The sequence below is a fragment of the Balaenoptera ricei genome, chromosome 1 (assembly GCF_028023285.1).
Source record: "Balaenoptera ricei isolate mBalRic1 chromosome 1, mBalRic1.hap2, whole genome shotgun sequence".
Taxonomy (NCBI): Eukaryota; Metazoa; Chordata; class Mammalia; order Artiodactyla; family Balaenopteridae; genus Balaenoptera; species Balaenoptera ricei.
The window spans coordinates 19,111,204-19,127,883 of record NC_082639.1 but is presented as its reverse complement, the minus strand read 5'-3'; the positions used below and the strand labels follow the sequence as shown (position 1 = coordinate 19,127,883).

At 40.0% G+C, this 16,680-nt stretch overlaps 1 protein-coding gene and 1 non-coding gene across 3 annotated transcripts in view; one reads left to right on the top strand and one right to left on the bottom strand.

Moving 5' to 3' along the window:
* The window catches only part of RCAN3 (RCAN family member 3), a 32,025-nt gene extending 15,402 nt beyond the window's left edge, over positions 1-16,623 (bottom strand). Inside the window, exons 1-3 of one of the 2 annotated variants that reach the window (XM_059915951.1) lie at positions 16,376-16,623; positions 15,996-16,122; positions 9,019-9,273 (exon numbers count right to left, since the gene is read on the bottom strand). In XM_059915951.1, the coding sequence (XP_059771934.1) occupies positions 9,019-9,213 (195 nt within the window). In that variant the 5' untranslated portion in view covers positions 9,214-9,273; positions 15,996-16,122; positions 16,376-16,623. The remainder of the gene's footprint in view (positions 1-9,018; positions 9,274-15,995; positions 16,123-16,375) is intronic. The other variant, XM_059915952.1, reaches the window with a different exon arrangement.
* On the top strand, positions 98-170 carry TRNAS-GCU (transfer RNA serine (anticodon GCU)). Its single transcript has one exon. It is a non-coding gene; the product is annotated as a tRNA-Ser (tRNA).
* Positions 16,624-16,680: the final 57 nt, after the last annotated feature.

The following is a 16,680-nucleotide window of genomic DNA, read 5'->3' as shown; positions in this document are numbered from 1 at the left end:
CATTATTTGTTTTGAGAAAGATAAAAAAGAAAATTATAAGGCATTTCAACTATATAGACACATTAGAGAAAAGTTATTTAAATTATGTTAGGGGACTTCCCTGGTGGTCCAGTGGGTAAGACTCTGTACTGCTAATGCAGGGGTCCCGGGTTTGATCCCTGGTCGGGGAACTAGATCCCCCATGCCACAACTAAGAAGTCCACAAGCCGCAACTAAGAAGCCCACATGCCGCAACAAAGATCCCGCGTGCCGCAACTAAGACCCAGAGCAGCCTAAATAAATAAATAAATATTTAAAAAATTATGTTAGGATAAATCTCAATTAAATTATAGGAAGTATTAAATATTATACTGGTTTTTTCTCATTATTCAGTGACTTCAAACGTCACTTCTTCAGACAGGCGTTCCCCAACCACTCTAGTTAAAAACTGTCACCCATCAAGTCACTCTCTACCCCTCCACTATTTTATTTTCTTCACAGCAATACTTGTTATTATCTGAACTTCTGATTCACTTGTTTGCATGTTAAATATCTTTATCTCCTTAATGTTCCATCAGGGCTGGAGAGTCACTGTGTTCACCACTGTCTCCCCAGAACTTTAACTGTGGCTGGCACAATGCCCCGTGAACACTTACTGAATACACAAATCAAGATTGAATGTGGAATCTGTAAACCAATTGTCTCTAAGAACGTGACACCTAACCTGACTCTTCAGTGATCTCTCAATATGGCCGATAATTAGGATACCTAACTAAATGACCTAAGACCCTTTTTAACTCTTGTTTTTGAGACAAAGTATTTACAATGGAAGCTACAAATATACTTGAAGATAACTGAAGATAGCTTCTCCATTTCAAAATCTTATATTTGTAATTTCCTGAACGTTATACATCTGATGCGATGGTCTGAGGACCCAGCGCTAGTCCATGAACTTTGCTACTGGTCCACAACAAGGTTTGGTATAGAAATTGAGAGAAAGGGTCTAGGAACGTTTTAGCAAGTTTACACTGCTGTGACATTCTTATTGCATTTTACAAATCTGTGACAGTTTGGAGGAAAAACCTGGTCCTTCACTAAGCGATAAATTTGAGAAGCATTCATCTACAGTTTATGCAAAAGTGTGTTAAAAAGGAATAAAAATGTTAACTACCAGACTGGCAAGAATTTTCAATTCTGAAAATATAAAGTACTGGTGATGCTACGGAACAATGGGAACTCTTCTGCATGGCCGGTAGGCATGCAAACAGGTACAACTTTAGAGACTATCTGACAGTCTCCACTAAGATGGTGAAAATGTGCAAACTGACAAGCCAGCAACATCATTCCTGTTTACATACCCCGAGGAGACCCCCCACTCTCACCCTCACATATACAGGACACATACAGAACATTTACAACATCACTGTTGCAATAACAACATCTCAAAAATAACCTAAATGTCCAACATTAGAATGGGTAAATAAAGAATGGTATATTTGTAAAACAGGACAGTATACAGCAAGGGACACTGAACACATATCTCAACATGGATTAATCTTACAAATATAGGGGACTTCCCTGGTGGCACAGTGGTTAAGAATCCGCCTGCCAATGCAGGGGACATGGGTTTGATCCCTGGTCCGGGAAGATCTCGCATGCCGTGGAGCAACTAAGCCCGCGCTTAGCTGCACCACAACTACTAAGCCTGCGCTCTGGAGCCCACGAGCCACAACTACTGAAGCCCGCGCGCCTAGAGCCCGTGCTCCGCAACAAGAGAAGCCACCACGATGAGAAGCCCGCGTAACGCAACGAAGAGTAGCCCGCGTACCGCAACGAAGAGTAGCCCCAGCTCACCACAGCTAGAGAGAGCCCGTGCGCGGCAACGAAGACCCAATGCAGCCAAAAATTAATTAATTAATTAATTAATTTAAAAAAACACAAAACTTTGCAGGCCAAAAGGGAGAGTCATGGTATTTAAAAAACAAAAATCTTACAAATATAACATGGAGAAAAAAACATATAATTATGCCATTTATAGAAAATTTTAAATAATGTAAAATTCTATGTATTCCATTAGTGTTATAGTTTTCAGCATACAGATCCTGCACATATTTTGTTGGATTTATCTTTACGTATTTCATGGTGCTACTGTAATGTTTTTTAAGTTTCAATTTCCAAATGTTTACTGCTAGTATAGAGACATATAGTTGATTTTGTATATTGACCCTGTATCCTACAACCTTCTTAAACTCACTTATTAGTTCTAAGAGTTTTTATGTAGATTCCTTTCTAAATAGACAATCATGTCAACTGCAAACAGAGCAAAATTTAAAAATAGTATACATACATACACACAGTATTGGGTTGAACCAGAAGTAATGCCAATACAGGTATCCACCACTTTTTGAAAGTTTGCTTTATGCTGCTTTGCTTTTACAAAAGACCTATATTAGTACCTGTTTCCGCTAACTGAAAGAAATCCAAAGAGGATGTTTCCCTTTTACAAAACAAAGGCGAAAATCGCATTCAGCATCTGTTTTGCAGCAGCTGTTATAGAGGCAGTGCACACCGCAAGCGGTGAGAGTGGCACCACCAAGCTCCTTCCTGGGGAACTATCCTTAGCATCTCAGCATCTCAAGCCACCCTAGCTTTGAACTGTGTCTGTGAGCATCTGTGCTTTACCTCGATTTATTCTGTGCATCCTTTGGTAAGATGTGTCCTAAGGAATTGCTTCTTCATTTTATACCATTTCAGCTTACAAAAGGTTTTGTAGAAACACTCTACTTTTGCAGAAAGGGGGAAACCTGTATTTGACCATTTTGGCCTATAGATACACCAATTTCATATGGTTAAACTTAATAAAAAGTTAAAATTGCATGGGAAATGATAAACACGGAGTTCAGGATAATGCTTACCTCTGGGAGAAGATAAAAGGAGTTCAATTTATTAGTCAAATTTTATTTGCTAAATTGGGTGGGCATGTCTTTTTTCTTTATATTGGTCTTCATCCTTTTTGCACAAGCTAAAAATTGCCCCTTTTTTGAGAGCCTGAGACAGTGCCTTTACACAGGAGGAATAACCAAACTTGGAAGTTATTCACCTGTGTCTTCCCTGGGCTCCTTGTGAAAGCAGAGGCCAAGGCAAGTGCACACACAGGGAGCTTGTTTTGGGAAGTGACCTCATGTGACAAGGTGGGAACAGGGAAGAAGGGAAAGCCCGTCCTCCTTCTGTCCAGGTTGTGTTACCAAGCTGGTCACCTCTGTGAGCAACTGGGGCTTGGTCCTGCTAGGAGCACTCTTGAGGAGCCAGAAGGCAAGGAATTGGTGGCTGGAGAGTAGAGGAGAAGGGACTTATTCACTGGCTTCAGCCCCCCACTGGTCAAGGCTTGCCCTGTGAGATGTTAATTAACTCCCTCACACTGCTACGTCTGCAACTGCATCGATACGGACGAGCATCTTTGCACAGTCAGCAGAGAAACACTGGGACAAAGAGCACGATATCCACAGTGCCACGGAGGCCAGCTGCTGTGAGGTTACACCTGCACACAGGTGAGTACTCTCACAACAGGTGGAGTGAAAACGTGGGCCAAAAGCATACAAAGTGGGGCAAAAGAGGTGCCCATACATATACACATACATAGTACACACACATATGTACATATTTATATATATTATGTATGTATAAAAGCATATTACAAAGAATGATAGTCAAGAAAAAGGGGGGGTTGCTTTTTTTGTGTGGTAAAATATACAAAACACAAAATTTACCATTTTAACCATTTTTAAGTGTACAATTCAGTGGCATTAAGTATATTCACACTGCTGTACATAACCACTATCCACCTCCAGAACTTTTCATCATCCCAAATTGAAACTCTGTACCCATTAAGCTGTAACTCCCAATTCCCCACTTCTCACAGCCCATGGCAACCACCATTCTACTTTCTGTCTCATGTAAGTAGAATCATACAATATTTATCCTCTCGTGTCTGGCTTATTTCACTTAGCATAATGTCTTTCAAGGTTCATCCACAGTATCAGAATTTCATTCGTTTTTAAGTCTGGATAATAGTCCATTGTATGTATACACTGCATTTTGTTTATTAACTTATCCGTTGATAGACGTTTGAGTTGTTTCCACTTTTTGCCTATTGTGAATAATGCTGCTGTGAACATTGGTGTACAAATATCTGTTGGAGTCCCTGCTTTCTTTTGTGTATATACCCAGAAGCAAAATCATTGGATCATATGGTAATTCTATGCTTAATTCTTTGAAGAACTGCCATACCATTTTCCACAGCAGTCATACCATTTTATGTTCCCGCCAGCAATGCACAAAAGGTTCCAATTTCTCCATATCCTTGTCAATAATGGGTGTGAAGTATCTCATTGTGAATTTGATTTGTACTTCCCTAATTATTCATGATGTTGAGCATCTTTTCATGTGCTTATTGGCCATTTATACATCTTTGGAGAAATGTCTATTCAAATCTTTTGCCCAGTTTTCAATTAGTTGTATATACCCCATTTGGTTTTTGTTGTTGAATTTTAGGAGTTCTTTATATATTCTGGGTATTAATCCCTTATCAGATATACGATTTGAAAATATTCTCTGCACACGTTTTAAATTCTGATAAAGTCCGATTTATCTATTTTTTCTATTGTTGTCTGTGCTTTTGGTGTCATATCTGAGAAATTAATGCCAAATCCAATGTCAAGAAGCTTTCCCTCTATGTTTCCTTCTAAGAGTTTATAGTTTTAGCTCTTACATTTAGGTCTTTGATCTATTTGGAATTAATTTTTGTATATGGTGTAAGGTAAGGGTCCAACTTCATTCTTTTGCATGTGGATATCCAGTTTTCCCAGCATTATTTGTTAAAAAGACTGTCCTTTCCCCGTTGAATGGTCTTGGTATCCTTGCTGAAAATCATTTGACCATATATGCAAGGATTCATTTCTGGACTCTCTGTTCTATTCAATTGGTTAATATGTCTATCTTTAAACCAGTACCATACTGTTGTTTTTTTTTAATTGAGATATAATTGACAGTAAGTACCACACTGCTTTGATTACTACAGCTTTGTATTAAGTTTTAAAATCAACAAGTGTGAGTCCTCCAACTTTGTTCTTTTTCAAAACTGTTTTGGTTATTTGGGGGTCTCTTGAGAGTCTATGAATTTTAGGATGAGTTTTTCTATTTCTGCAGGAAACATCTTTGGGATTTTGATAGGGATTGCACCAAATCCATAGACTGTTTTAGGCAGTACTGACATCTTAACAATATTAAGTATTCCAGTCCATGGATATGAATATCTTTCCATTTATTTGTGTTGTCTTTAATTTCTTTCAGCAATGTTTTGTAGTTTTCAGTGTACAACTGAAAAATGGGTTCTAAAGCAAGCTCAATACTCTGTTACTCTGAAACTACTGTATGAGACTTGGCTAGGATTTCTTCCAGCTCTAAACTTCTATGATTCTCTAGTGTTTAATCTAGCCTTGAAGTTAACTAAATTTTTACTAATTCTTGGCCAGAATGGCACTACAGATTCAATTAAACAAATATTTACTGAAACCATATTATGTTCCAGGCACTGTTAAAAATACAGTTCACTTTAACATTCTTCCTTTGAATCCCCTTTTGCAATTCTCAAATTTAAAACAAATCACTTTCCTCAAAAGATTTATTTCTCCTGGATTGAAGGTTGTATTAGAAACACTCAACAATTGATTAGGTCTAAAAACCAGAGACTCAGGGTATTTCAGTTAACTTCCAGATATCATTTATTTTTCTTAAGTAATACTTTCTATTCTTCTTTAAATGGAGGGTATAGAAACCAAATGCTCGACAGAAAGATTATATTATGCATATGATTATACAGACCACAGAAGAATTTGCGCCAGTGTATCTGAAATCACAATTTCAGATTAAATCTCCTACATACTACTTAACCTCACTCAGCTTATAAGTCTGTTTCTCTACCACAGCTCTGTATCACTAATCCTCCACAAACATCTTACATAATCCATTCATTCAACAAACATTTAACAGGTGTTGCCCCGTACTGGGAACTGTATTAGATGCTATGTGTCACTGATCAAAAAGCAGGACCAGGAGAGCAAGTAGAGATGTCTTAATATACCCCAACCATCGTCATTAGAAAAATAAATCAAATGTCGTATGGTGAGTAGGTCAGTGGAAACAGTTTCATGTGCGAAGGGTGGTGCTTTGAGAAGAGACTAATCCAAAAGCCACATGCATTTCTTTATAAAGTCAGTCCTATCTGGAATGCTGCTTCGCATCAACATTTACTGAGTCCCCTCAGACACACAGACCTAAATCAGAAAGGAGAATCACTCCAGTTTCTCCCATCATAAAAACCTAAATTGCATTTTGAAGACCTCTCATGTTCAAACCAGAAGGTTGTTCAATTTTTCCTTATTTTAAGAAAGGGAAAACTGGGGTTAAAAATGTCAAGTTAATAAAATCACACTGGAACAAATTCCAATCTGTTACAGAAAAATTAGGTACTAAACCTGCAGTGCTCCAGATGGAGCCACTGATTAGCTGAGCACATGTATAAAAACTAGCAACTGTGCTGCTGCAGAAACAGAAATCACGAGATAAGCCTTTTCCTCGGTTTATTTTTCTTACAGTTTACTATATTCTTTACTTTTCCTCCCCCACCTCACGTAATTTTCAAGAAAAACTGATGAAAACGTAGAGCCCAAATCCAGCAATCTAAAATGAAGATTCACCTTCACATGACAATGGCACCTGTGTTACTAAATCTACCATTCAGAAGAGGGTAAAAGCTCATTCCAACAATTATAAAATTATCAAGACAAAAACCTTTTCAAACCAGGAGAAAAAACTAAAATTCTTTTGAAAATAAAGCATTTAACTGCAATCAGAATTATTTTGCCCATAATCCGTCAGAAGTGGTTTTTGTTTTGCTTTGTTTTTTGCACATATGTGGATGACCTGCACAAACAGGTTATTCCAGAAGAAACGAAAGCAAAATAAGACACTGATAGTGAGAAGCAAACTATAAAGAAAACATTTGATTCTCCCTACACTTTATATCCAATTAATGATCCATATATAATTTTATTATATAAACATTTTATATTCTGCAGCTTCAGATATTATCATGAAGGTTTTTATATAAAATTTACTATGAGTTAAGAACTGTATGTAATGTGAAGTCCACTGAACTGCTGCTAGAATTTCTGGTGATATGACTTCCAATATAAATTTAGGTTAGATACAACCTCAAGTGGTTGAAAAATTGAAAACCAACCAGAATTCATCACTTCGGCAAGTTAAACAAATCCCTAGGCTACAGTATAAAAAGAAAAACCTGGGACAGATAAGATTGTGAGGTTTCTTGAAAAATTCTTACGAATTTTAAGATAAACTAGCAATACATGTGGTTTCTCACAACAACAAACAACAAAGTCAATGTAATTATTTATTACATGAAAATTTAGAGTTCTTAAAATGTATGAGAAAACTAGGAAGAATGATTTCACAATGTCTACACTGTGACTGAACTTGGGAAAGAAAATAGCATTTGTAAATGAAAACAAACCCAAACGGTAAAAACCTGGCGGCTGCCACCCTCTCCCGCTCCCCTTCCAGGTCTCCTGCACCTCTAGGCTGGTTTCCACAAGCGCACCCCAACGGGCCCTGCTTTTGGCTCTCCTGCCACCACTCTGCCCTTCACAGGTTGTGGCTGACCTTCCCAATGTGTAATTCTGACTGCCACTCCTTTGCTCAGAGGCTACTGACCACAGAAGGGCAAGCTCCTTGAGTCTGCAGGGTGCCCCACACTCACCTTTCCAGCCCGATTGCTCTTGACTTTGGCTACATCTCACCTCAGTGCCAGCCACACAGAACTGCTCGCTACTCCCTGCAGGAAGCGGTCCATGCTCTCCTGATTCAGCTCTTTCGCTCATTCTGTTCCCTCTGGCTGGAATTGCCTTTCCCTTCCCTGCTAAACTCCTACCCAACTCACACAGCTCCTCTGCAATGCCGTCTCCCCGTAAGATCTTTCATTCCAGCTGGCTGTGATCCTACTCCTCTGTTACCTCAGTACTTTCAAGTGTCTGTAAAGGCACAAGTATTCTATCTTACATCAAATTACTGATCATCTCCACTGCAGGACTGTAAACTCTCTGTGGCAGAAGCTGTTTAAATTCCCTGAAGCAACTGGTACAGTGCCTTGCACACTGGAGCACTCAAGTACGTACTGAGTCAAACTATATCAAGTTCTGCTCCATGAGAGTCACTGGAAGGAAAATACTTTGAGGGCATAGATAGCAAATTAAAAGGATCATGATAGGATTTTTAAACGAAGTCTTAGAACATGCAAAATTCATACCAGTGGCAGAAATATTTTACTTTTGTAGGACTAAGACCCACAAGCTTTTGTGAGGTCACGACGGAACCAAAAGCGCACACACAATCTCTTTTTCCAGTTAAATAATGAATGAACTAAAGAAGAGTAACCTTTTAAAAAAATAAACTCAATCATTTTGCCCTGGCCAGGTTGTAGAAAGTAGAAGAAGAAATACTAACAACTCTGTTAAAATGAAATCATAAATAGTCCTAATTATGTAATTAGCCCTAGAAAAAGGCTTAAAATAATTCCTTCTTTTGTGAATTTACTCCCAAGTAATAGGAAGCCAGGCTAAAAATCACTTAGCTTCTCTTTAACCACAGGCTCCAAAAATGAATGACTGCATGAATAAATGGATGAACTTAACAGGAGTTGATTCAGAGTTCACTAGAACCCAGTACTTCTCAAAATGCCTGTGGGGAAGGACTGGATTTTAAATATTTCCTATCTGTTGCAGACTGATAGTCTCATAAAGCCTAATAAAAATGCCCCAGCAATGTCTAAAGTTTGGTGCACACTTCTCTACCTGTCACGGACCAGTAATAAACTTTGCAAACGGGCAGCCACGTGCTGTTTCCCCAAACCCGCACACATTTAACACACTACCAAAGGCAGGGAAAGGTAGGGTACATGCTTACCTTCTGCTCTGGCACCTCAAACACAGCTTCATGGACACTGCAAGCAAAAAGTGAGGTAGGCAGATCACTTAAATCCATCATTTCTTCCAAATCATCTTCATTTTCACCAAAAATCATCTCTTCTTCTTCTTCTTGGTCACTGCTACAGAGATCTGACTGGCTATCATTCCAAGATTTCATAGTGTCCCTCAGCATTATCCCCTAAAAGCAGGTCTTTTCCGTTCTTAAAGTTCTAAGATGTCTACCAGGCATCTACTGTTAAAAAAAAGAAAACAACAGAGGTAAGACTTTGAAGGCCCAATAACGCTCCAATTAATTCTCAAGACAGCGACTCATCAAATGAAGCAATTTTATTCAGGAAAGATCAATCAAAGTTTAAACCTCATTACAGTCCTCATAAATGAATTCTATACCTACTAATTTGCTTTGCTTAGCATACTTTATGTAATATATTTCACTGGCAGCGACATATTCCGAAAAAAAGGCTGCAAGTTTTCTAGTGAAATGGAGCTGGGGGAATAATACGAAATGAAATATTATCAACATGTACACCAGTTTACAAGCAGTAGGAAGGAAAATGTGAACCAGAACTGCCTTTGCATATTTGTTTGGGATTTAGGTCTGCAACACTGAAATTGGCAGAGCAGAATAAAACCCACACTGATTCACTCACCATCTGCACCCTAAAATATGGTCTGCAATAAGCTGACTTTACCTTTTTTAACCAATTTGTTCTTTTTGAATACACTCTCGAAGAACTAAGTTACACAGAACCAAAAGTTCTATACAAAGTTGGTCTTTGCTAATATCAGAAATATTTACAACAGGCAAAATCTGACATAGAAGACAATTTTTAAAATGTCCTTTCTCTGAATGCTTAAAAATCAATAATTTTAACCCCAAAGCATGGAGCTGATAGTGTCCCACTGTTAAATAATGAACAGAGTCTGTCTTATAGGACTGTTTATGTGCATTTTTTTCTCTTCTGATGAACTGCACTCCACACCCACCAAGCAGAGTGCCTTGAACATAACACATTTCAAGATGCTGGAATTTAAGTAATACTTATCAGGCACAGAAAAATTAAGTGAGCATGATTATTACTACCTCAATATTACCTTTGTGATTTTCTCTTTTATTTCAAAGAACACGAAGTTGCAAATATATTGCTTATATAGAAAACAGTACAGAATGTTAATTATGGGAAAAAATAGTGATTTTTTTCCCCGTTATTCCACTATATCAATCAGGAAAGACTAATTCTAAAAAGTAAAATCTTTACTTGTTTTCAGAAACATTTTCCGAGTGTCTACTGCATGCCAGGTACACGGAGCTATGAGATGAATAAAACATGGTTCCTATCCTCAAGGAGATCCCACCAAAGCAAGAATTTCTTCCCTTCCATAATACCCCAAAGGGACCTTGTTCCATTAACTGGCTCCTATACTTTTAATTTCTCTGTCTCCACCCATTCATTCCTCTTCTTCAGCAAACATACCTCTTCAAGGTTCCCCACCCCACCCCGGCCCAATCTTGAAAAAAGAAAACCTTCCATTTGGAGTCTGCCTGCCCCTCGATCTACCTCCCTCTGTCTCTGCTTCCCCTTTCCTACCAGCTTCCTGGGAAGAGGAGTCTCCTGAACTCCAGTCACCCCTGAATTCAGGGCAGCTGGACTCCTGCCCCCCCACCTCCAGCTAAAACTGCCCCCACTGGACGGCAACAGCCTCTTCGTGGTGTCCTAACCCCAGGCCTCTGCCTGTCTCTGCAGCTTGGGACCCACCGCCTACCCATTCCTTCTGGGATGTCTCTGTGCCCCTGCCCTTCCCGGGCTCCGTCTTTCCTGGCTCTCCTTCCTTGCCAGCTGCCCTTGTCACTGGCTCCTCTTTCCCTACTCACCCTTTACAACGTCTCTTCGAGGTTTCAACCCCATCCTCTTCTTCATCTTACTCTTCCTGGGTGGTTTTATCCAGGCCCAAGCATTTTAACTACTCCACCACCAGTGTTTCTCAACTTTGTTTCCTGCTTCCCCGGGGTTCACACACACAACACATGTATATCAATACAGTCTCTCGCTTCAATAATTCTTAAGCCGGGAAAGATGTCACCGAAATTGAGGGGGAAGCAAGAGCAGAATCTTGGGCATCGGAGGGGATGGTGCGTTGAAAAACGACAGGATCCCGAAAGATTCTCATCTGCCCCCAGGTCTTTCCTGCCTGTGCACACTGAACTCCACCTCTCTCTCCTGAGTTCTAGACTTGTATTTTTAGCTTTCCTTTGAATATACCTATCTGGTGCTACAACTGTTTGAAACTTTTTCCTTTAAGTAGATGATTGTGCTGGAAATCTCCGATCTGGACAGGGGCGTGCTGGGGGGAAAATGGTATCTCACTGTGACTTCCATTGTAATCTTTTCTTTTTTTTAAATTTTTAAAAAAAAATTTTTTTATTTTTATGGCTGTGTTGGGTCTTTGTTTCTGTACGAGGGCCTTCTCCAGTTGCGGCGAGCGGGGGCCACTCCTCATCGCGGTGCACGGGCCTCTCACTATCGCTGCGGAGCACAGGCTCCAGACGCGCAGGCTCAGTAGCTGTGGCTCACGGGCCCAGCCGCTCCGCGGCATGTGGGATCCCCCCAGACCAGGGCTCGAACCCGTGTCCCCTGCACTGGCAGGCAGACCGTCAACCACTGTGCCACCAGGGAAGCCCTGTAATCTTTTCTTTAAGACTAAGTTGTCAGCTAGAGTCTGTAGCTTTGTTCATTTCTGTTATGTACTTGATTATTTGTTTACAAATCACTCCTAAGCTACCAGAGCTTGAGTACCTTTGAATCCCCAGTCCCTGGCACAGTTTCTAGCTCAGAGTATATGCTTAATAAGGATTACTGAACCGAAAGCAGGTAGTATTGTGTTTACCCCTCTGATACGGCAGCACAGACAAAGGAAACTTTAATCCTGCATGAGATTAGAGACAGCTTCCCCAAAGGAGGTTATGGTTAGACTTAAAGGATGAACAGAATTTCAGCAGGAAAAGAATGGGGTGCATTCCCGGCGAAGCCAACAGTTCATGGACAAAGGCAGGAAGACACAACGAGGAGCAGGCACAGGATCATGAGATCTGGTGCGGCCAGAGTGGACCAGGTTTGGTGGGGATGGCATGAAACAAAGCGAGAAAGGTAGGTTTGGGCCAGGCTTCCTGGAAAGCCAGGTTACAGAGTTCTGACATAAAAATTAGTCAGTATTAGCATGTCATTGAAGGTTTTAGGCAGGGAAATGATATAACCAACCTAATTTAACTTTCAGTATCACTACAAGTGGGCTGTCTTTACCTCTTATCTCTGAGACACTAACGTCTTTATCCTCCCCCTCCCCATTAAAAAAAGGTGAGGAAAACACCTGGCCTGGCTGGAGAGTTAGGGAGCTCTGAATGGCTAGATTTTGAAATTTGAGAAAGTCAAGCTATTTTTGATAAGATTTTCTGTTTGTCTCAAGTTCCTTCCTCCAACCTCTAAAAAAAAAATCAGAGCACAAGAAACAATCTTTCACCTGACTTAAAAAAAAAATTTCTTAGAATGTTACACCTTCATTTCCTGTTTTCTACCTTCATTTTGGGGTAACTTTTTCTTTTGATATAATTTCAAACAGAAAAGTTGCAAGAATAGTACAAGGAATTCCTGCGTACCCTTTTCCTGTATACAATTACTTACATTTTTGCCTATTTTAAAAATCATTCTCTCATTTTTATACATATACATTTTTCCCCAAACCATTGAGACTAAGATAGGGTATGCCCCTTTACTCTCAAATACTTCAGTGTATAAGAACAAGATCATTTTCTTATACAACCTACAGTTCAATTATCAAAACCAAGTACTTTAACACTGATATAATACTTTTATCTAAATCAGAGTCGATTTTCAAATTTTGTCAGTTATTCCCTATAATATCTTTATAGGTATTTTCCCTTCAATTTTTTTACATTATTGTTAAATGATTTGCATTTTGTCCCAAGATATTTCAGTAATCTTTACAGTATTGCTATATTTTCTTCACTTATACAGTAGTGTATATTTGATACAGCTTAAAAGGATGGATTAATGAAATACCATAGTAATTGCAAACAAGTTTGAACAATATTTAAATATATCTCAGAAAGATTCAGGCTCCATAATCAGACTCCTCTTGATTTAAACTCTGTCCCCTGTATTCTATGTTAGGTAAATTACTTTGCCTCCCTTTCTGTTTCCTCAACTATAAAATGGGGATGATAATAATAATCCTTATCCAATAACGATGTTAGAAGTATTAAAGGAGAGAATACATGCTGGGTGCTCAGAATAATGCTTTGCATATAGTTGGTGGTCAATAACTAGTTATTTTTACATAGGCACAATCTATGTCAATGTATTGTTGGGTCGAAAGGATCCCAATAATATCAGAACCTTTGGTGGAACTGATATTAAAATAACAAAATGAGAAAAATACACACCCAAATGATCTAATTCCAAGCAACAAAAAGGATACAAAAATAAAACTAACACTTTGTATCATTTCAAGAAAACTGTTCAGTTGCAGATCTATCAATAAAATCAGCTCCAGAGCAACCACTGGTAGTTGTAATATAGCTCCAGTATGAAACCATTTAAAGATTTAAAAACAGAGAGCTAGCTGAAAAAAGGCCATGGTGCACTTTTTAAGGGCCTCAAAGAATTTTATGTTGTAATTCAGTGCACACAGTATTAGAGATGTTGTCTTTCATATGATGGTTCTCTTGCTAAAGGCCTGCCATGAGACTTTTTTGGATAAAGCTTAAGTCAACATCGTCAACCATTTCACAATTTTCTGACATCATAAATGTAGCTAAATTTGAACAGAGAGATATGATCAGAGTCAACCATTGGAAAAGACAATCCTAGCACATCTGTAAAGAAATCATCTTATAAGGTAACTCAGCTGGTACTTAAAAAGTTGTTTGGTTTTATTAAGGAAAAGAAAAAAATTTACAGAAGTACACAGCTTCTATGCTGATATTACTGGAGTTGTCGCTAACTCTGCCCCACTGCAACTCCTACAAGACTAAGCTGTCCCTCAGTTTACTAACTCAGGGAGATATTGATTGGAAAGGGCTGAACCAATATCCACCAGCTTTTGTAAGCAAAGGTCTGTGCTAATCAGGGTTTAGCATCATCTGCAGCACAACGGTAGCTGTGGCTGGCTTCTGGCAAATTGTTTCTTCATGGAAATATCAAATGAGTGGAAAACTCCAAGTAGCATGACCCTCTGCTCTGCTACAAGCCTTGTGACAGAAGTAATCCATCAGGGGAAAATGTCAAGCACATGGATTTGACTTTGCATTTTACATTCTGATCAGGAAAAGGTAAATTCCTCCTCCTCCTCCAGGATTAAAAAAATAATAATTTTTCAAAATAGTATGCTTCTCAACTTGGTGCATATTTAAAATACCTTAGCTAGATGCACTTTATTATGTTTTGATGTGCTCAAAATGCTACTGATCAATACTGGAAGCAAACAAATACCCCATTTCCAGCTCTACAAGTGCCCTGCTGAATAACCTTGGAACAGTCACTTGGCTTTTTGTATTACATTTGTCCTCTCAATATAAAATGAGGAAAATACTCACAGATAATGTTGAACTACTAAATACCTTTTAAAAACATCTAAATTATAAATTTAGACTAAATTTCTTTTTTTAAAAAAACCCTCTGCATTGTCAATACGGGGGTTCTGAATAGCTATCCTACAAGCCTCTATCTCCCACTTCCTCCCCACTCACTACTTTTAGATAGAATCTTACTACTTTTTAGTAGCTGTGGTGAGAAAAAAAAATGGTGCAACAGTAAAGATGAAAATTAGATTTTTGAATTTCGTATGTTTCAATGACCTATGCCCTCTTTTCACATTTGTCAGAACAAATGAAAATAACAGGTTTTAAAGAATAATTGAAGTAGAGATATAAAGACTGATGCTATTTGTTTCGCTGTATGTAATTCATTTCCTCTCACTATAACCTCTACATTCTAGGGGAAAAGTGGAGATCCACTGTCTGACCTCCACCTTCTGTAGTTCTTTGGGTCTAAATAACAAATGGTATTGAACTTTAGACCTCCCATTATTTCACAGGCTTCAGCCTAACAGATTTCCAAATCACACTATTTTTCATGATGTTTTGCCTAAGTCTTTCAACCAACATATCCTCTAGTACCATACAAAATTTGTACTCATTTGTAATCCTTAACATGAACACATTTAAAAGCTTTACAGATGTTACAATTCAATAGTGGGACAAATCTTGTTTTCCTGAAAAGCACTGAAATCTCTTCCCACGCTAAGAAAGAAAAGTTTTGCCAACCTGGTAAAACATAAAGCTGACAGCGTGGCTAAAGAAGGGGCTCTGAGTTTTCAGGCCTTTCACTGTCTTCCTGCATCAAAAATCCATTTCTAGAAAACCAATATAATATCCCCACCAAAAAGCACGAACTTAGTTGATACACAAACATCTGAGTCTCAGTATTGTGTGTTTTTACAATTTAGTATTTTGAATCAGAGCTAATGAAACAGTCTTAAAATTAATCACTTTAAATCCTATTGTAATCACAGCTACAAATAAGTCAATCGCTTATGAAATTGTACATCTGAGACTTCTATGAAATGCAGAGACTTCTATTAAAAGTTCGAATAAATGTGGTGTGCTAGGTAACTTTCAACAAGAAGGAGCAAATACTTCTGGCTTTGAGCACTGCACTAAAACATCACTTTAAATAATCCTAGTTTGTATCTGCAACACGGATCTGAACTGCTCCCTGCACTAGACTCCTAATCCCTGAAGGAGATGATCAGATTTTGCACGGAAGCTGGGACGAAGCAACCTGAAAACGGACCACTACTGCTCCATTGGTCCCGGCAGCAGATGGAAGCAGACAGACGAGTTTCAAGAAGTTATCGAATAGGTAATGCGATAGTTACCCCGCGCATCACGGAGGAAGGAGAGCAAGAAAAAAGGAGGGGCTTCCAACTTCTGGTCGCCCCTGGACTGCACCCTTCTGCCTTCAGGAGCACGTTGGCTCTGTCAGCTTTTCAAAAAGTCAAACAGCTGTTGGGAGAGAGAACATTTTTCTTGGTTTTGTTTTCCAAGACACGACCCCAGAGCTGTCAGAGAAGAGCCTGGACGCCAGAGGGGCTGGACCCGGAAGGCAAAGGCGCAGCATCTCTGGGGTCTCGGGCACAGGAGCGCCCACCCCTCCCGGGCACCTGCGCACCGTTTCTTTTTTTAACTTGCCACACCCAGTGCCCCCCATCCTCCCGAGAGCCGGGTGCCGGCCCCACCCTGCGAAGGGGAGACTCACCTGCTCGCGTGGCCGCCGCAGGCAGGCAGGCAAGGAGAGGCCGGGACGGCCGGACGGGCTACGCGGGAGACGGGGCGCCGCGAGGGGCCGCGCTTGGGGAGACGCCGCGGGCGGCCGCCGGGGTACAGTCTGCTAGGTGCCCGCTGCCCAGAGTCTAGCCGCCACGCCCTCGACACCCTCGGGAGCGACCGCCTCGGCCTGAGCGCGAGCCGCGTCCTGTAGAGTGAGGCCGTCGGCGTCGCGCGCGCACGCCCGGCCCCGCGCGGCTCCGCCCCGCCCCCCACGCCCCACCTCCGGCGAGCGCG